At 35.7% G+C, this 20,367-nt stretch overlaps 1 protein-coding gene across 3 annotated transcripts in view; it reads right to left on the bottom strand.

Moving 5' to 3' along the window:
- The window catches only part of LOC145335451 (DDB1- and CUL4-associated factor 11), a 25,280-nt gene extending 4,913 nt beyond the window's left edge, over positions 1 to 20,367 (bottom strand). For 2 of the 3 annotated variants that reach the window (XM_080181198.1, XM_080181199.1), the window contains exons 1-18: positions 20,298 to 20,367; positions 19,906 to 19,991; positions 19,040 to 19,107; positions 18,567 to 18,627; positions 14,105 to 14,176; positions 13,599 to 13,655; positions 12,217 to 12,276; positions 10,821 to 10,886; positions 10,187 to 10,302; positions 9,884 to 9,937; positions 6,750 to 6,815; positions 6,301 to 6,393; positions 4,664 to 4,727; positions 4,193 to 4,266; positions 3,736 to 3,846; positions 1,919 to 2,000; positions 889 to 976; positions 198 to 264 (exon numbers count right to left, since the gene is read on the bottom strand). In XM_080181198.1, coding sequence (XP_080037324.1) covers positions 198 to 264; positions 889 to 976; positions 1,919 to 2,000; positions 3,736 to 3,846; positions 4,193 to 4,266; positions 4,664 to 4,727; positions 6,301 to 6,393; positions 6,750 to 6,815; positions 9,884 to 9,937; positions 10,187 to 10,302; positions 10,821 to 10,886; positions 12,217 to 12,276; positions 13,599 to 13,655; positions 14,105 to 14,176; positions 18,567 to 18,627; positions 19,040 to 19,107; positions 19,906 to 19,991; positions 20,298 to 20,320 — 1,308 coding nt within the window. In that variant the 5' untranslated portion in view covers positions 20,321 to 20,367. The remainder of the gene's footprint in view (positions 1 to 197; positions 265 to 888; positions 977 to 1,918; positions 2,001 to 3,735; positions 3,847 to 4,192; positions 4,267 to 4,663; positions 4,728 to 6,300; positions 6,394 to 6,749; positions 6,816 to 9,883; positions 9,938 to 10,186; positions 10,303 to 10,820; positions 10,887 to 12,216; positions 12,277 to 13,598; positions 13,656 to 14,104; positions 14,177 to 18,566; positions 18,628 to 19,039; positions 19,108 to 19,905; positions 19,992 to 20,297) is intronic. The other variant, XM_080181200.1, reaches the window with a different exon arrangement.

Here is a 20,367-nt window from a genome sequence, read left to right as displayed (position 1 = left end):
GTAGGATTAGTGGGTAAATACTCCAACCCCCCATGTAAATTTTTAAATCAGTTTTTATTTTTTTGGGGGGGGGAAGATAAAGGGGTCGGCGCTGCCATTTTACAACCCTTCAGGCCTAACCCCCCCCCCCAAAAAAAAAAAAACTTGAATTGCACTGCACACTCCAATTTTGTAAGTACTATTTTAGAAAATGTGACCTGGTCTTTACTGTTTGAAATGATGTATCTTCCATCCCCTCGGGGGTCCAGGTACGCTATTCCATCCCTAGGTAAATTGGAGAATCAGTGCATTTGTGTTTCTCACCCGCAGGGGCAGGGTAAATTTGTACTCATTATCTCTAAAATATGATAAGAGTATTATTTCAATGATCTGTGAAAAAATATGACGCCTTATAAAAAGATTTTTTTACAGTTATCTTAATATAAAAAGGTATATGTTGATTCTGTCTGCCTGTTAAATCTCGCTAACCAATGGAGTTTTTTATTTTATGAAGGTTGCATCACAAAGTTTTGGGATGGTTTTATTTTTCCCCCATATCTCAACTTTTGAATACAGGGCCTCCAGTTAACTATATAGCACTAAAATATGTATAAAATGGAGTTCAAAAAAAATTCTTTGACATCTTTACGTCTCTTTTACCGAAATTATGTTAAAATCAGAAATCATTAGGGATAAGACAATGGGCATTTAATATTCATCCCCCAATAATGATAACCAAAATTCTTCTTTATGCTGATTAGAATTATTGGTTGAAAATTTTAGATACTATCATACTACAAATTGTAGGCCAACAAATAAGAAAATCTAGTTAAGAAAATAGGCTGCCAATGTATTTTAATGTCCATTGTCCCCTTCCTCCCTGGTAAAACGTTGACCAAATGTGACTACCTGTGTCCAGCAAGCTGACCCACGGGATTTGGACGGCCCTCCTTCAGTTCTCGTCTGTCCCAAACTTTGACAAGGCCATCGTCACTGCCTTTAATAGAGATAAATTTGTAATTCGTTGACACATTATACTAGAAATTACGCTAAAGTTGAATACTCACTTAGCATCAGCTTATTCGTTGGCTCAAAAACTTTGGGTAATTTAATTCAAGGGGGGGGGGGGAAGTTCTGACACATTTGCGTAAACGGTGAGTATAGGCTTTATATTTGGACTGAGAGGATAGGTTATTAGGGATAAAATCATTCTTATATGATGAATTTCCCCCAGATTTAAGATTTTTTGGATAGGCCTCCAGGTTCCGGAGCTCCAGGCCTCCAGGTGGTCTCTGTACAGGTAAAATTGAAAAAAAAAAATTTTTTTAAGTTACAGGTCAACTTATAAATCAAAATATGCATCTTTTTTTAATATTATTCACATATTTGAAGAAAAAATATGCATATTTTGTTTTATAAGTTGATTTTTAACTTTAAAAAAAAAACTTTTTTTTTTATTTTTACCTGTACAGAGACCACCTGGAGGCCTGGAGCTCCGGAACCTGGAGGCCTATCCAAAAAATCTTAAATCTGGGGGAAATTCATCATATAAGAATGATTTTATCCCTAATAACCTATCCTCTCAGTCCAAAGATAAAGCCTATACTCACCGTTTACGCAAATGTGTCAGAACTCCCCCCCCCCCCTTATTCGGATGGTTTTAAACTGATCGTGTCCAAACTCATCTCAACATTGAGGATGTATAGGTATCAATTAATCGTCCATTGTTCTTGAACTGAATAGTTTAGACACTTAGTTTGAACCAACCAATCAAAATTTAACTAAAGTATCTAATGTCCCCCCCTCTCCCCGGCCCCTCCATGAACGTAGACCCCTCTCTGGAACAGTCCTTCCAATTAAAAGACACTTCCGTGCTAGACCCGTCCACCTTAGTACTCCTGAGTTACAAATATTGGATAAAAAAAAATGAAGGCTTTACCTGAAGCTAAAATTTGAGTAGTTTCGTCCATAAAGCAAACTGCGTTGACGTCTGCGTGATGATGTGCTGATATACTTAGACCCTAAATGTAAACAAACTTTTTTAAATTATGAATTCTATTATTCTATTCATAGTTATAGTGGGGGGGTGGGTGGGGAGGGTGCTATATGAACGTACAAGTAATACTCGAATTTTTGCAGTAATAAAAAGGATGTCAAGCTTTTTTTGATGTGTTTCTCTTAAATATATTTAAATGTGGGGGTGTATATTTTCCAGTAAACCCTCACAGTGTTGAAGGGAAAGTGAAAAATTTAGGATTTGCTTTTTATAAGGGGGGGGGGGGGTAATGCAACCATCTCGTAATCAATGAGTAAACGGCACTTAGAATTCGAATTTCGGACTGAAATTTTACATAAGTAATCCTTGGTAGGTCTATTTTCCTTAAATCGAACAAAAAGTTGGAAAAGTAACGGCTGGCGGCTAAGCCGTTTAGCAGTTTTTTTTTGACTATTTTCAGGGCAAATTCATCATTAATTACGTAGGAATCAACTTTTTAAAACATATTTTTGGTTTATTTCATGTTAAATGATAACAATAACCATTTTTCAAATTTCTAGTACCAACAACTACCAGCTAGAATCGTTTTATAACGTTTTGTAGCAGCAAAGAGTACTATGTGGAGATAGGTTTTGTGACTAATTTGCATTATAAATAGCAAAAAAATTGCAAAACGGCTGAGCCGCCAGCCATTATCCGTTACTTTTCCAACTTTTTGTTCGATTTAGGGAAAATAGACCTACCAAGGATTACTCAAGCAAAATTTTAGATGGAAATCCGAATTCTACGTGCCATTTACTCATTGATTACGAGATGGTTGCATTACCCCCCCCCCCCCCCCCACTCTTGTGTCTCAGAGGCCATCTAGGGTAAGAAAACTCTTACCTGTTGGTTAGTCTCCCTGTCATAAACATAGATCCTGCCATCATTGCCCCCCCCCCCCCTACCAGATTTTTGTGTCTCAAAGGCCATCTAGGGTTAATAAATGTCTTACCTGTTGGTTAGTCTCCCTGTCATAAACATAGATCCTGCCATCATTGGCTCCCCCCCCCCCCCCCAAATTATTGTATCTCAAAGGCCATCTAGGGTTAATAAATCTACCTGTTGGTTAGTCTCCCTGTCATAAACATAGATCCTGCCGTCATTGGCTCCCCCCCCCCCCCAGATTTTTGTGTCTCAAAGGCCATCTAGGGTTAATAAATCTCTTACCTGTTGGTTAGTCTCCCTGTCATAAACATAGAACCCACCATCATTGCCCTCCCCCCCCCCCCCCAGATTTTTGTGTCTCAAAGGCCATCTAGGGTTAATAAATCTCTTACCTGTTGGTTAGTCTCCCTGTCATAAACATAGAACCCACCATCATTGCCCCCCCCCCCCCTCCCAGATTTTTGTGTCTCAAAGGCCATCTAGGGTTAATAAATCTACCTGTTGGTTAGTCTCCCTGTCATAAACATAGAACCCACCATCATTCCCCCCCCCCCCCCCCCCAGATTTTTGTGTCTCAAAGGCCATCTAGGGTTAATAAATCTACCTGTTGGTTAGTCTCCCTGTCATAAACATTAAACATAGAACCCACCATCATTGCCCCCCCCCCCCCCCCTCCCAGATTATTGTGTCTCAAAGTCCTTCTAGAGTTAATAAATCTCGTACCTGTTGGTTAGTCTCCCTGTCATAAACATAGATCCTGCCGTCATTGCCGCCCCCCCCCCCCCTCAGATTATTGTGTCTCAAAGTCCTTCTAGGGTTAATAAATCTCTTACCTGTTGGTTAGTCTCCCTGTCATAAACATAGATCCTGCCGTCATTGGCTCCCCCCAGAATCTCTTTAGAGTCGGAGCTGAACCTCAGAGAAAATATACAGAACTGGTGCTGCTGAAAATAGTGAAGTTTCTATCTTTTGTTAGCCTCAAGGAGGGAAGAGACATTGGACTTGTAAATTATGCTATTACCCAAAGTTTTAAAAACATATAGGTATCATTGATGGACTTTATTTTATTTTATGATTGTTGGTACCGAAAAGCAGTTTTTAAACTTTTCCACCAACAATTTAAATCTACAGAATGAGTAATTTTGTTGATCATCATCGGGGATGTAAATCATTTTATCGTCCCTTGTCATATTTCCTAAAATCCAAGGGTAAAATTTTTGTATACAACGATTGAGATAGAGTTCTGAATTTCATGTGTAGATTCCCTTGACGACTAAAGAATGTACGGACCTGATTCTCTTGTGGATCCAGACAGAGAGCAACTTGATGAACATCTTGTCCTTGTCTCTGCTCTCTCTCTACATCTACAATTATAATAGATATACAAAATACGTGGATATTATGACAGCAGAAAAATTTTCGTCAAAGTAGGTTGCTAACAAGAAACCCATTTAGATCGTTCATCCAGGGAAGGGGATAGGGGTAGATAGTTGTTTAGCCAGCTGCGAGTTTCACTTTATTAGAGAAAATAAAAATCTGGTGTAACATACAAGTAATAATATATCCATTGTAATTATGCCATTCTTGTTAGCAAAGCTACATTTTTATTCAAATTCAAATACCCTTCATATTTTTGGAAACATATTAGATTTTAACCCCTTAAAAAAAATTTTAACCAAAAAACTAGAATTAATACTATAATTTTTCCAATTTCTCTCCGTGGAAAGCCGTTTATAATACGAAACGATAAATAACTATTACCTATCTTATCACGGATAACTTTTGGTTTATATGTTGGACAATGAGCAGCATCCAGGATTCTAACCTAAAAATATATCAACAATGTTAGCAAACTAATGGAAAAGTATTACATGAAGACAGGTCTGTCAGTCGGTTGGGTGTTTCAATAATTAAAAGAAAACTTCTTGAATGAACAACCACTGACTTAATCTTACAAAAAAGTTAATGAATTTAACTTTGGTGCGTTCACTTAAAACTTTTTTGATTCACAAACCCTCGCCAAATATTTCCATTTTCTGAGAAAACATTTCTAAATCTACAGGAAGCTCTGATAGTAATTATCTGTTATTAATGTTTATTTGGCTATGATTTTATCCTATTATATAAAGTAGTAAGCGTTTTTTGTCTGTCCCGAAGGATCTCGCTTACCGCTGAACCGATATTCTTCTCCTTTACAGTAAAGCTTCTTTTAGGTCCTGGGAAGGTTTTAAACTATTTTTGGGGAGGGTGTCTTCACCCTCCACCCTCCAAAAATATTTTTTTTATTCTTTTGAAACTCAAATTTAATATGGGATGAGATCAAATTTTCCCACTCCTAACTTAAGTGCCCCTAGAGGCTTCTAGGGCCGTAGCCGCTAGTCTATAATACAAAGTAGAACGATGTATGTCTGTCCGTCTGTCTGTCCCTTAAGATCTCGGTAACCACTGAACCGATCGGATTCTACTCTTCAGGGTATCTACCTATTGGTCCTGTGGTGGTTTTAAGCTATTTTCTTGGGGGGTGGGACACCCCCAACCCCCCCCAAGAATTAAAATTTAACCCCCCCCAAAAAAAAATTTTCTTGAGAACACATTAGACTATGAGCAGCACCAGTAGTAATTTTCTTGAGAACACATTAGACTATTTTTTTTACGAATTTTGCGAATTCGTTATTTAATCTAGAAAATGTTTTCCTGCTGGGTAGGTGCGAAAATTTGCGATCCGTTCTGCTGGGTAAGTAATAGAAGATGTAATTATACCTCTTGGGGAAAAGCCCCTAGAGACTAGGGGCGAAGCCGCAAGTATAATATATAACTGAGACTTTGGGTTACATAATTTACTTTATTTGAAATAAAAGAGAGGGAGAAAAATTTGACTGTAAATTTACCTACTGTTGTTGGTTGGGGACTTTAATCAGGAGTGTATATTCTGCATAAGATTTATTTTTTTTCCCCGGCTACAAATTTTTTTATTTTTTTCCCCCCATAGTTTTTTCTCACCAAGTAGGGGGGAAAATGGAAAAATATTTAAAGAACTCTATATTTTATTTATTTTATCCCTCCTACCACACATTTTTTTAGTTTTTTTCCACCAAGGAGGGGGGAATGGAAAAAATGTTTTCAGTTTTCTTAATTTTTTTTCCCTCCAACCACATACTTTTTATTTCCTCCCCCCCCCCCCCTGAGCCGGGGATCCCATGTAGAATTTAATTGGATTTTGATAGTATAGCATAAAAACTCACTGTGGAAACTTTTTAACCAATTTACAATGATGGGGTTATTTTGTTCATCATACTTGAGATTGTACAACAATTTAACGTCTATTTTCGTATGTCTATCTGCAATTTTAATGATATATTAAGTAGTTGACTGACATAGTAGCAAAAGTTTAAACATACTTGATAAAGAAAGTTATTCCAGGATGAATAAACAACATGATGACCGTCAGGCGACAAAGCCACGTCAAGGACAGACCATCCAACATCCTTGGCCTAAATAAACAACATGATGACCGCCAGGCGACACAGCCTTGACCAAGAAACACAATATTGAATGGCATGCAGATTATGAGTTTAGAAGGGCTCCCCCCCCCCCCCCCTCGATTTATATATTTTTCTTTGGCAGCAGACGACTCTAGGGGATCTTGAAAGAAAGAGGGAGATGAAAATCGACAATTCACTTTTAATTTTTGTAAATAAAAATTAAAAACATATTTTTTACTTTTCCTCTAGTCATTAAACTTTCCTGGATCTACAAGTAAAGGTGAACTATATTGGTTAGCGATATTCTTCGCAACATACAGACAGACATCCTGTTACTTTTATATGAGGATTATAAACTGACTTACTTGAAAATTTTGTAGAAGTCTAAAATTATTTCCACCACGAGTATCGTAAATTCTTATCATTCGATCCTAAATTATTATAATAAATTAATAAATACCAGTTATCACAAAGGAAGTTCTCGTAGGTTATAATAGGAAGAAAACTAAAACTTTACGTGGAGAGGTAAAAGGCTATTGCCCAAACCCCTGTAAAAGTTTAAGGGGGAGTAATACTTCCCCAAACCATTTGCAACACCCTTGGTTATTTACAAATCATGCAAAATAGAATAACCTTACTTTCCCTATTAAGATTTTATGCACCCCTCCCCCCCCCCCCCCTCAAAAAAAAGCCTGGACGTCCTATACTATATGTTAGTATCACTTTTGGAAGGATTTTGAAACACCTTCCCCTCCTTTATGCCCCGTCCCCCAACCCTTAAATTGTATAATTTATATAAATAAAGGGGGACGTAACTGAAGCTTTTTTGATGCTGGGGGGGGGGGTTTTCTCCGGAACCACTTGATGAACCGTGCAAATTTTTTGGACTTAAGCTTTTAGGGGTATGAACATCTTATGGTTTCAAAGTCAACCCCCACCCCCTAGCCCCCCGGGGCACAAAACCCCTCTAAAAATGAACCTAACCTTAATTTTCTCAGAAACCATTTGACTAATAGGGAAGTTTTCTTAAATTTAAGCTTTTATGGTTATAAACTAACTTCTAGTTTAGAAGTCAACCCCCTACCACCAACCCCTAACCCTCTGGGGCTTCAAAACACCCTAAAAATGAACCTAACCTTAATTTCCTCACAATCCATTCGACCAATAGAGATGATTTCTTAAAATTAAGCTTTTATGGTTATAAACTAAATTTTGGTTTATAAGTCACCCCCCTGACGCCATCCCCTAGCCCTCCGGGGCTTCAAAAACCCTAAAAATGAACCTAACCTTTATTTTCTCAGGAACCATTTGACTAATAGAGATGATTTCTTAAACTTAAGCTTTTATCGTTATAAACTAACTCCTAGTTTAGATGTCACCCCCCTGTCACCAACCCCTAGCCCTCTGGGGCTCAAAAAAAACCCAAAAATGTACCTAACCTTAATTTCCTCACAAACCATTCGACAAATAGGGATAATTTCTTAAACTTAAGCTTTTATGGTTATAAACTAACTTCTAGATTATAAGTCACCCGCCAACCCCTAACCCTCCAGGGCTCAAAAAAATCCTAAAAATATACCTAACTTTAATTTTCTCAGAAACCATTTGACCAATAGGGATGATTTCTTAAACTTATACTTTTATGCTTATAAACTAACTATAGTTTAGAAGTCATCCCCCTGCCGCAAACAAAGTATAGAGTCCCAACTCTTATAAAATTGATTGACATCCTTCTTCACTTAAAATAGTAAAATAAATCTTTAATCATTAATTCATTAACGAAAAGTTAATTTTTTCCCATAACAGCTGAAGTCCAAAATATCTGCACATTTAATAATGCTGTTCCTGAGAAAACTGAGGTTAGGTTATTCCTCTGAAAGCATGTTTTAAAAAAATTACTGGAAATTTAAGCTAAAGTAAAGTTAAGCTAAGTAAAGTAGGGGGTTTTTGAGCCCAGGGGGGCTATAGGGTGGGTGACTTCTAAAATAAAATTTAGTTTATAACCATATTTCTGCCAAACAAAAAAGTAGTTTATACACATAAAAACCCATCTCTATTGATCAAATGGTTTCTGAGAAAAATAAAGTTAGGTTCATTTTTAGTTTTTTTTTAAGCACACGAGGACTAGGGGTTGGAGGCAGGGATGGGAAGACTTTTAAACTAAAAGTTAGTTTATTAGCATTATAGCTTAAGTTTAAGCAATCATCTCTATTGTCCAAATGGTTTCTGAGAAAATTAAGGTTAGGTTCATTTTGGGTTTTTTTGGAGTCCTGGAGGGCCAGGGGTTGGCGGCAGGGGGTTGACTTCTAAACTAGAAGTTAGTTTATTAGCATTATAGCTTAAGTTTAAGCTATCATCTCTATTGTCCAAATGGTTTCTGAGAAAATTAAGGTTAGTTTTATTTTGGAGGTTTTTGGAGTCCTGGAGGGCCAGGGGTTGGCAGCAGGGGGGTGACTTCTAAACTATAAGTTAGTTTATAAGCATAAAATCTTAAGTTTAAGAAATCATCTCTATTGGTCAAATGGTTCCTGAGAAAATAAAGGTTAGGTTCATTTTTATGGTTTTTTTTGATCCCCGGAGGGATAGTGGTTAGTGGCAGGGGGGTGACTTCTATACCAAAAGCTAGTTTATAACTATAAAGGCTTAAGTTTAAGAAATCATCTCTATTGGTTGAATGGTTTCTGAGAAAATTAAGGTTAGGTTCATTTTTAGGGTTTTTGTAGCCCCGGAGGGCTAGGGGTTGGCGGCAGGGGGGTGACTTATAAACCAAAATTTAGTTTATAACCATAAAAGCTTAAGTTTAAGAAATCATCTCTATTGGTCGAATGGTTTGTGAGGAAATTAAGGTTAGGTTCATTATTAGGGTTTTTTGGAGCCCCAGAGGGCTAGGAGTTGGTGGCAGGGGGGTGGCTTCTAAACTAGGAGTTAGTTTATAACCATAAAAGCTTAAGTTTAAGAAATCATCTCTATTGGTCAAATGGTTTCTGAGAAAATAAAGGTTAGGTTCATTTTTATGGGTTTTTTGATCCCTGGAGGGCTAGGGGTTAGCGGCAGGGGGGTGACTTCTATACCAAAAGCTAGTTCTTAACCATAAAGGCTTAAGTTTAAGAAATCATCTCTATTGGTCGAATGGTTTCTGAGAAAATTAAGGTTAGGTTCATTTTTAGGGTTTTTTGAGCCCCGGAGGGCTAGGAGTTGGCGGCAGGGGGTTGACTTCTAAACTAGAAGTTAGTTTATAACCTTAAAAGCTTAAGTTTAAGAAATCATCCCTATTGGTCAAATGGTTTCTGAGAAAATTAAGGTTAGGTTCATTTTTAGGGGGGTTTTGAGCCCCGGGGGGCTAGGGGGTGGGGGTAGGGGGTTGACTTTGAAACCATAAGATGTTCATACCCCTAAAAGCTTAAGTCCAAAAAATTTGCACGGTTCATCAAGTGGTTCCGGAGAAAACCCCTCCCCCAGCATCAAAAAAGCTTCAGTTACGTCCCCCTTAAATGCAAACCTGGCATGCAGAAACAAAAATATCTCCATCTCTACCATAAACACCACAGAAAACCTTAAAAAAATATTTATAAAGTTACTCTATATAAGAGAGAGAGAGGGGACAACGGGCTGTTTATTACACCCGTCCCCAGAGTTTTATAATAACGTTTTCTTATTTGTTGGTTTTAAAACTTTAGTGAAGCTTGATTTTTTGGTTTAAACTAGCAGTGTCAAAACTTTTCAATCCATACTTTAAAACTACAGAAGGTAGTGATGTACATTGTCTCATCCCACAAAATCCCTGATTTAGGCAAATTTTTACCTTATTTCTAAATTTCTCTAGGGTAGTTTTCTGTGTAGGAATCATGTTGCTCGTCAACCTTTTCTTTTTCTGTCTGCCAATACTCCGCTGCTGTAACGCCCGACACACAGATTTATCTTATTTACAACATGCTATCAAATTTTTTGACACTAGAGGCCTTCTAAGGGGGATGGAGTCGACCGTCTGCTTTCAATTTTAGTTTTAAACAGACAATTATAGAGAAAGATTTTATTTTTTTGGCGGGCCATTTTTTCTTTAAAGGGTTCCTACCATACCCCAAAATAAATAGGTATAAATCATTGCTATATTTTTGAGAGGCTTCCCTATAAATGAGAAACTTGCCTTCACTACTGACAAAAGATACATAGATATTCTGTTTTTTTATAGTATTATCGAGAGGAATTAAGATTAACACCTCCCCACACACACATACACCATATAGCTTTAAACCTGCCTCCTTTGACTAATATAATGCTTTCTTAAAAACTAACTAGACAATCATTCATAATCACAACACACTATTTAGGATTTAAGGATTCTTTTAACTTACATAGAGAATTTTCTGATAGCATAGCAACTCTAAAATATTAATTTGGTTTGTATCATAATTTGTGAATATTTGATATAAGCATGCCTGGGGAGAACTGAGGCTGATTTTCAGTCAACAGTCTTATCTCATTAGCGTTGATCTTTGAGGTATCTAAACGAAAACATTATTATTTAGGGCATGTATAAAAATACTGTGTTAATAAACATAACTGCATTCTATGTATTAATAAGGGGGGGGGGGGGGGGGGGCGAAAGTGACACTTTTTGAAACCAAAACTAAAAGTCAAAGGAACTCAACTAAAAAAAGAGTTACAGGTCTGACATTTTGCATGGCAGTTGCTTTATAGGGGTACAATATGGAACTGTGAAGAAACGGCGTCGCAACCGCCGAAAACCGCCGAGAAAAGGCAAAAAAAATTTCGGCGGGAAACGGCGGTTTTCGGCGGTTCCGCCGCCGTTTCTTCACAGTTCCATATTTTACATTAACATTGCATTAACCCCCCCCCCCCTTACTGGAATAAAAGGGGGGGGGGGGCGAAAGTAACACTTTTTGAAACCAAAACTAAAAGTCAAAGGAACTCAACTAAAAAAAGAGTTACAGGTCTGACATTTTGCATGGCAGTTGCTTTATAGGGGTACAATATGGAACTGTGAAGAAACGGCGTCGCAACCGCCGAAAACCGCCGAGAAAAGGCAAAAAAATTTCGGCGGTTTTCGGCGGTTGCGCCGCCGTTTCTTCACAGTTCCATATTTTCCCCTATAAAGCAACTGCCATGCAAAATCTCAGACCTGTAACTCTTTTTTTAGTTGAGTTCCTTTGTTGACTTTTAGTTTTGGTTTCAAAAAGTGTTACTTTCGCCCCCCCCCCCCCTTTTATTCCAGTAAGGGGGGGGGGGGTTAATGCAACCATCTCGTCATCAGTGAGCAAATGGCACTTAAAATTCGAATTTTGATCTGAAATTTTGCAAATTTGCCAATTTTTGGATATTTTCAAGGCAAATCATCACGAAACCTATCTCCACATAATACTCTTTGCGGCTCCAAAACGTTTTCAAACGGTTCTAGCCGGTAGTTGCTGGTACTAGAAATCTAATTCTAGAAATTCGAATTATAAGTCCTTTTGCTCACTGATTACGAGATGGTTGCATTAACCCCCGCCCCCCCCCCCCCTTATTTCTGCATGCTTTTTTATATTGATGTATGCGAAACCCTTAATGGATCTGAATAGTTAAGACATTGTACTATATATTGATGTGCACTCCCAATTATAGTAAACAAAATCAATCCTTTTTGTAAATTGTAGAAAAGGTTTTTTTTTGTTTTTATTATTGGGGATCTGGTTCAACTTATCATCCAAGGGTAACCCCCTGAGATCCCTGATTAAAAATAACATTTTAGTGTGACCTAACCTTCCTCCTTAATGTACACTGATAACAAATATAAAATCTTATTAAACTGATGTTTGAAAACGTAATTCTAACCTGGTTGATAATTTCTTATTGGTTGTTGCCGCTTGTTCATACACATACTCATACTATAATCTAAAATAATAATTCTTAAAATAAAAGAAATGTTTGTTTTTATTTTGATAGATATTATCCATCTTGAATTGTTTCTATAAATCTATCTATTATGAAGTGTATCAAGCTATTTATATATCTAACTATCTATCTAAAGGGTGAGCAAAAAAAATGCGTACCTTTTTAAAATTATAATTGCGCGGCTTGTGTTAATAGTAGAAAAATGTTATGCATACCGTTAGAACCGTTATAAAGTCTATTTTTTGGAAATATAAAAACGAATCCTGTTCTACGTATAGTTTAGGAGCTACATGTTAAAATGTCACAACTGGCTTAAAACCTGGATTAAAGTATACAAAAAATACGTACCTTTATAAAATTCAAATTGTGCGGCTTGTGTTATTAGTAGAAAAACGTTAGAACCGGTATGAAGTCTATTTTCGGGAAATATTCAAACGTTTCATGTGCTACATATAGTCTAAGAGGTACGTGGTAGAATGTCCTAACTGACTTATTACTGGACTTGCAAGTAAATCATTCAAGATTAAAGTATAGGGTGTGCAAAAACGTGTAAATTTTAAAATTTCAAACTGCTCAGCCTGTGTTAACAAAAATGTTATTGATATTGTTAGAACCGGAATATACTCTATTTTTTGGAAATATAAGTACTATTTTTGTGCTATTTGTAGTTATTGAGCTATATTGAAAAATGTGAGAAAACTTGAAAAATGAATCTGTTGCGTTTTAATTTAGTTGGGACATTCTACCACATAGCTCATAAATTATACATAGCATATGAATGGTTATTATATTTTTTAAAAAATAGAGTTCATAGCAGTTCTAACGGTATGCATAACGTTTTTCAACTATTAACACAAGTCGAGCAATTTGAATTTCAAAAAAGGTACGTATTTTTTTCTCACACCCTTTACTTTAATCTTTAATGATTTACTCACAAGTCAAGTTTTAAGTCAGTTGGGATATTTTACCACGTAGCTCATAAACTATGCGTAGCACAGGAATCGTTTTTATATATCCAGAAAATAGACTTTATACCGGTTCTAACGGTATGCATAACGTTTTTTTACTTTTAACACAAGCCGCACAATTTGAATTTTAAAAAGGTACGCATTTTTTTGCTCACCCTTTATGTATCTTGAAGTGTATCCAACTATCTATCTCTCTAGAATTATTTTCAGCTATCTAACACTATTTATCTTGTAGTAAATCCAGCTATCTATCCTGAAGTATTTCTAGCTATCTATCTTGAAGTATATCCATCTATAAATTTATCTATTTACCTATCTCATTATCTATCTATTCAGTATCCTATCTATCAATACCTGGATCTTCGTCACTATCACTGGTACTATCGTCCGCAGATAACAATCTACGTCCTGATTTTGATACATGCATTAATAAAATGTCAGGGATATTTAGGGATAAGACGATGTTCGATAAATTGATAAAACATCTGCAAAACAAAATTATTGGTTGAATAGTTTGAAACTACTATAGTAAATAACCAATCAAAATTCAATAAAAGATTAAAAAAGGGATAAAATACTTTGGGTACCAGTGTAATGTACATTCCAATGTCACCTCCCATAAATGATCCCATAAAACAATGTGTTTCGTTTATATAGCGGAAAATCATCACGGAACAAATGTGAAGCTTCCCTAAAAATGTAAAACTCCAATCGGCTTCATGAGATCTTATGATTATAGGACAGACAAAACAAAACTAACTTCTTCATATAAAAGGATAGATAGAGCAGATTCGAGGTTGAAAAATATGAAGTTTTGCATGAATAGGACTATTCTATCATAAAAATGCATATATTTCCTGCAGCTGTACTGCGTATCAAGCGGACAATGTTCAGGGCTGTAGAACTCATTCTAAGTGTAGCACTGTCCGTATCTAAAATTAGATTAACTTCATTGGCGGCGGCGGTCGAGCACAAAAACACCCCACCCCCCTTCCCCGCATTTTAAGCGAATCATCTACACAACGACGTCCAAACTTTTTTTTTTTTTTGGGGGGGGGGTGGACGGTAAAAATTAACATGAATTTAAGGGGGGGGGGGGAAGTTTTGACACATTTGCGTAAACCTGGCACCCTGGCTTTATCTTTGGACTGAGAGGGTAGGTTATTAGGGATAAAATCATTCTTATATGATGAATTTCACGAAGTTTTAAGATTTTTTGGATAGGCCTCCAGGTTCCGGAGCTCCAGGCCTCCAGGTGGTCTCTGGACAGGTAAAAAAATAAAAAAATTCTTATTTGGACAGTTAGAGGTAAGTTTATAAAACAACATAACCTTCTTTTAGTATATTATTTACATATTTGAAGAAAAAATTACAATCGGCCTCCAGGTTCAGGTGCTGGAGGCCTCCAGGTGGCCTCTGGACAGGTAAAAAATCAAAATTTCTTATTTGGACAGTTAGAGGTAAGTTTATAAAACAACATAACCTTCATTTAATATATTATTTACATATTTGAAGAAAAAATTACAATCGGTCTCCAGGTTCAGGTGCTGGAGGCCTCCAGGTGGCCTCTGGACAGGTAAAAAATCAAAATTTCTTATTTATACAGTTAGAGGTAAGTTTGTAAAACAACATAAGCTTCTTTTACTATATTATTTACATATTTGAAGAAAAAATTAGGATCGGCCTCCAGGTTCAGGTGCTGCAGGCCTCCAGGTGGCCTCTGGACAGGTAAAAAATCAAAATTTCTAATTTGAACAGTTAGAGGTAAGTTTATAAAACAACATAACCTTCTTTTAATATATTATTTAAATATTTGAAGAACAAATTACAATCGGCCTTCAGGTTCAGGTGCTGCAGGCCTCCAGATGGCCTCTGGACAGGTAAAAAATCTAAATTTCTTATTAAAACAGTTAGAGGTAAGTTTATAAAACAACATAACCTTCTTTTAATATATTATTTAAATATTTGAAGAAAAAATTACAATCGGTTCAGGTGCTGCAGGCCTCCAGATGGCCTCTGGACAGGTAAGAAATCTAAATTTCATATTAAAACAGTTAGAGGTAAGTTTATAAAACAACATAACCTTCTTTAAATATATTACTTACATATTTGAAGAAAAAATTAGGATCGGCCTCCAGGTTCAGGTGCTGCAGGCCTCCAGGTGGCCTCTGGACAGGTAAAAAATCAAAATTTCTAATTTGAACAGTTAGAGGTAAGTTTATTAAACAACATAAGCTTCTTTTAATATATTATTTATATATTTGAAGAAAAAATTACAATCGGCTTCCAGGTTCAGGTGCTGCAGGCCTCCAGATGGCCTCTGGACAGGTAAAAAATCTAAATTTCTTATTAAAACAGTTAAAGGTAAGTTTATAAAACAACATAACCTTCTTTTAATTTATTACTTACATATTTGAAGAAAAAATTAGGATCAGCCTCCATGTTCAGGTGGTGCAGGCCTCCAGGTGGCCTTTGGACAGGTAAAAAATCAAAATTTCTTATTTGAACAGTTAGAGGTAAGTTTATAAAACAAAATAACCTTTTTTTAATATATTACTTACATATTTGGAGAAAAAATTACAATCGGCCTCCAGGTTCAGCTAATGCAGGCCTCCAGGTGGCCTCTGGACAGGTAAAAAATCAAAATTTCTTATTTGAACAGTTAGAAGTAAGTTTATAAAACAAAATAACCTTCTTTTAATATGTTACTTAAATATTTGAAGACAAAATTACTATTGGCCTCCAGGTTCAGGTGGTGCAGGCCTCCAGGTGGCCTCTGGACAGGTAAAAAATCTAAATTTCTTGTTTGAGCAGTTAGAGGTAAACTTGTAAAACAAAGTAAGCATATTTTCAAATGTTATTTAAGTATTTCAGGTATAACCTTAAAAATATTTACCTCAATAATTGAAAATAAACATATTTTTTTATTACATTACTTACCTACCTCATTGATATCAAATATTCAAATTACCTTCCATATTTTATACTAGGGATCGTTGGGAATCAATAATAATATAATAAATAATATATTAAAAGAAGGTTATGTTGTTTTATAAGTTTACCTCTAACTGTTCAAATAAGAAATTTTGATTTTTTACCTGTCCAGAGGCCACCTGGAGGCCTCCAGCACCTGAACCTGGAGGCCAATTGTAATTTTTTCTTGAAATATTTAAATAATATATTAATTGAAGGTTATGTTGTTTTATAAACTTACCTCTAACTGTTCAAATAAGAAATTTTGATTTTTTACCTGTCCAGAGGCCACCTGGAGGCCTCCAGCACCTGAACCTGGAGGCCAATTGTAATTTTTTCTTGAAATATTTAAATAATATATTAATTGAAGGTTATGTTGTTTTATAAACTTACCTCTAACTGTTCAAATAAGAAATTTTGATTTTTTACCTGTCCAGAGGCCACCTGGAGGCCTCCAGCACCTGAACCTGGAGGCAAATTGTAATTTTTTCTTGAAATATTTAAATAATATATTAAAAGAAGGTTATGTTGTTTTATAAACTTACCTCTAACTGTTCAAAAAAGAAATTTTGATTTTTTACCTGTCCAGAGGCCACCTGGAGGCCTTCAGCACCTAAACCTGGAGGCCGATTGTAATTTTTTCTTGAAATATTTAAATAATATATTAAAAGAAGGTTATGTTGTTTTATAAACTTACCTCTAACTGTTCAAATAAGAAATTTTGATTTTTTACCTGTCCAGAGGCCACCTGGAGGCCTCCAGCACCTGAACCTGGAGGCCAATTGTAATTTTTCTTCAAATATGTAAATAATATATTAAAAGAAGGTTATGTTGTTTTATAAACTTACCTCTAACTGTTCAAATAAGAAATTTTGATTTTTTACCTGTCCAGAGGCCACCTGGAGGCCTCCAGCACCTGAACCTGGAGGCCAATTGTAATTTTTTCTTCAAATATTTAAATGATATATTAAAAGAAGGTTATGTTGTTTTATAAACTTACCTATAACTGTTCAAATAAGTAAATTTAGATTTTTTACCTGTCCAGAGGCAACCTGGAGGCCTCCAGCACCTGAACCTGGAGGCCAATTGTAATTTTTTCTTCAAATATGTAAATAATATATTAAAAGAAGGTTATGTTGTTTTATAAACTTACCTTTAACTGTCCAAATAAGAAATTTTGATTTTTTACCTGTCCAGAGGCCACCTGGAGGCCTCCAGCACCTGAACCTGGAGGCCGATTGTAATTTTTTATTCAAATATGTAAATAATATATTAAAAGAAGGTTATGTTGTTTTATAAACTTACCTCTAACTGTCCAAATAAGAAATTTTGATTTTTTACCTGTCCAGAGGCCACCTGGAGGCCTCCAGCACCTGAAACTGGAGGCCGATTGTAATTTTTTCTTCAAATATGTAAATAATATATTAAAAGAAGGTTATGTTGTTCTATAAACTTACCTCTAACTGTCCAAATAAGAATTTTTTTATTTTTTTACCTGTCCAGAGGCCTGGAGCTCTGGAACCTGGAGGCCTATCCAAAAAATCTGAAAACTTCGTGAAATTCATCATATAAGAATGATTTTATCCCTAATAACCTACCCTCTTAGTCCAAAGATAAAGCCAGGGTGCCAGGTTTACGCAAATGTGTCAAAACTTCCCCCCCCCCCTTAATAAGGGGGGGAGGAGGGGTAATCTTTGTATCAAAGAGGCAAGGAAGTCCAAGCTTTTTTATTAATGGGGGGGGGGGGGTTAAAAATAAAAATATTAAGGGGTGCAAAATGAATTTAAGGGGGGAATTTGGTAATCAATAAGAGATATAAGTTTTCCGGAATTTTAATGTAGGGAGGAGATTTGAAATCTGCATCAAATTTTAAGGATTTTTTATAAAATTCGTTTTTTGTATAATTCTTTATCTGAAAGCGGAAATACAAATTAAGTTAATTAATTTTGGCATCCGTGATTGGTGGATTTAAAAAATCTGCGCTCTGATTGGATGTCGTACATCATTCAACCAATTAGAGCGCAGGTAGTTTAAAATCCACCTATCCTATTGGTCAAAATTAATTAACTTAAAATGTATTTCCGCTTTTAGATAAAGAATTATACAAAAAACGAATTTTATAAAAAATCCTTAAAATTTGATGCAGATTTCAAATCTCCTCCCTACATTAAAATTCCGGAAAACTTATATCTCTTAGTAATCAACCCCCCCACCTCCTGGACGTCCCTGCATCTACATAATAAAGTCCTAAAACTGTAAGTATGTCCTTGAGCAGTATTAATAATTTTCATCACATTTATATATTATTTTGTTTAGACTTTAAAATTAATATTCTATTTTTAAACTTACCGTAACCGTCTGAATCCGAAGGACTGGAAGGATTTGCTTGTCTGCTTGTGTTTAAATCACTGTGCAAAAATAAACATTATCAAACAAATTAAGAAACTTACTTTAACCGTTTTACTTTATTATTAGTAGTAAATTAAAGAAAAAGAATAGAGAGGGCAAGCGCAATATAATATGTAACTCGGTCCACAAGGCTAGAACCCTGTCTCGATTTTGTATTAGGTCTTTAAAATCTAACTTGAAATATAACCACATCCATGTCCCTACAGAAAGCAAATTGCTAGCAGACGAAAAATGTCTACAACTTGGGGGAAGGTTTTTTTTTGTGTAACGGTTTGCTCTTTTCGTAAATTTAAACAGGATAGAATTGCACTCTCGATTTTAAACTTTGCATAGTGTCATTTTTAGGATCATGACCCCACACCACTTTCAATTGGCATTTTCATACAAAATATTATTATGATAATAAAGTTCCTTGCAAGTTCTTCACCGGAATTGAAATCTGCATTGTAGACTGGCGTTGCTCCCGCGTACTCGGGCGACTCTAATCAACATATAATTCAACAAAATTTTCCTCGATTTTTTAAGCATCTATGGCGTGACGCAAAACCCGTGGCATTAAGAAATAAGATAAATTGATAGGACAATAAGCATAATTGATACACGTAAACGTTCCCAATTATAATAATCTAAACTACCCCTTCTATAGATTTAATTTATTTTGTTCACTGCTAGTTTTAACCAACTAATCAAGATTCAACAAATGAGAGAGTTTGTTTATTAAACTTTGGGTAGGTGTACTCATGATAATAAGTTGCGCCCTTAGTATCCTGAGTCGGACAGTGCAGCAGTAGTAGGCACTATTAATTTTTAATAGGGTTGGCAATCCGAATCCGGGATCCGGAATCCGCCAAATTTTTGGGCCAATTTTGGAATCCAGAATCCGTTTTTTAATAGCGGATTCCGGATTTTTAATTGGTAGGCTTAAATTAAATCAACTGCCTCTTTTTGAAGGCAAAGATTATCATCATTACATATAATATCTTTAAAAATCTGGTTTGATTATCGAAAGTGAATTATAGAGAACACAAAGAACATTAATTTTTAGGACAATTGTAGCACTTAATTTTTTATTATTTTTTTTAAATCCTTTTAAAATACTGCTAGAATCCGGAATCCGCCAAAAATAAGAATCCGGAATCCGCCATTTTTTGACGGATTCTTTTAAGAATCCGGAATCCGAATCCGGCCCAAAAATTTGACGGATTGCCATCACTAAATGTTTCTAGTATGATTTTAGTATGACTAGATTATTATAGCAGAATGAATAGGATGACTATACCTGCTTGATTAGCTGTGTCTCTGATAAATGTTTCTACATCAACAAGACCTGATATATCCTCCTGGTCCTCGGGATCTCCAGACGACCTAAAAAGAAAATTGGATCATTGAAAGAAAACGAAATAGTGGGTTTCGTTGCTCTTCCACAGTAGCTTTTGATATTTTGGTATAGGTTAGGTAAATGTTAATGATTGCCACGCAGGGTTAGAGCCCCTGCAGAAAAGCTACTGTGAAAATACGACACCCTCTACTTCGTTTTCTTTCCATGATATGTATATAATGTTCTAGTAATGTTGAAACTTTGTTACCAATGATAATCTACAAAAGGAGTAATTTTGTTTAAGATTAATACGAGTGTTTTATAACTCTTAGGTATAGCGCAAAATCATTTACCTTGATGACATATTTGTACCCATATATTTATATAAGACTTCTGCAGGCCATTACTTGTGGTAATAACTGA

This window comes from Acartia tonsa, chromosome 13, assembly GCF_053477335.1.
Source record: "Acartia tonsa isolate MP-2025a chromosome 13, ASM5347733v1, whole genome shotgun sequence".
NCBI classification, from domain to species: domain Eukaryota; kingdom Metazoa; phylum Arthropoda; class Copepoda; order Calanoida; family Acartiidae; genus Acartia; species Acartia tonsa.
This window is presented reverse-complemented; position numbering and strand designations above follow the sequence as displayed.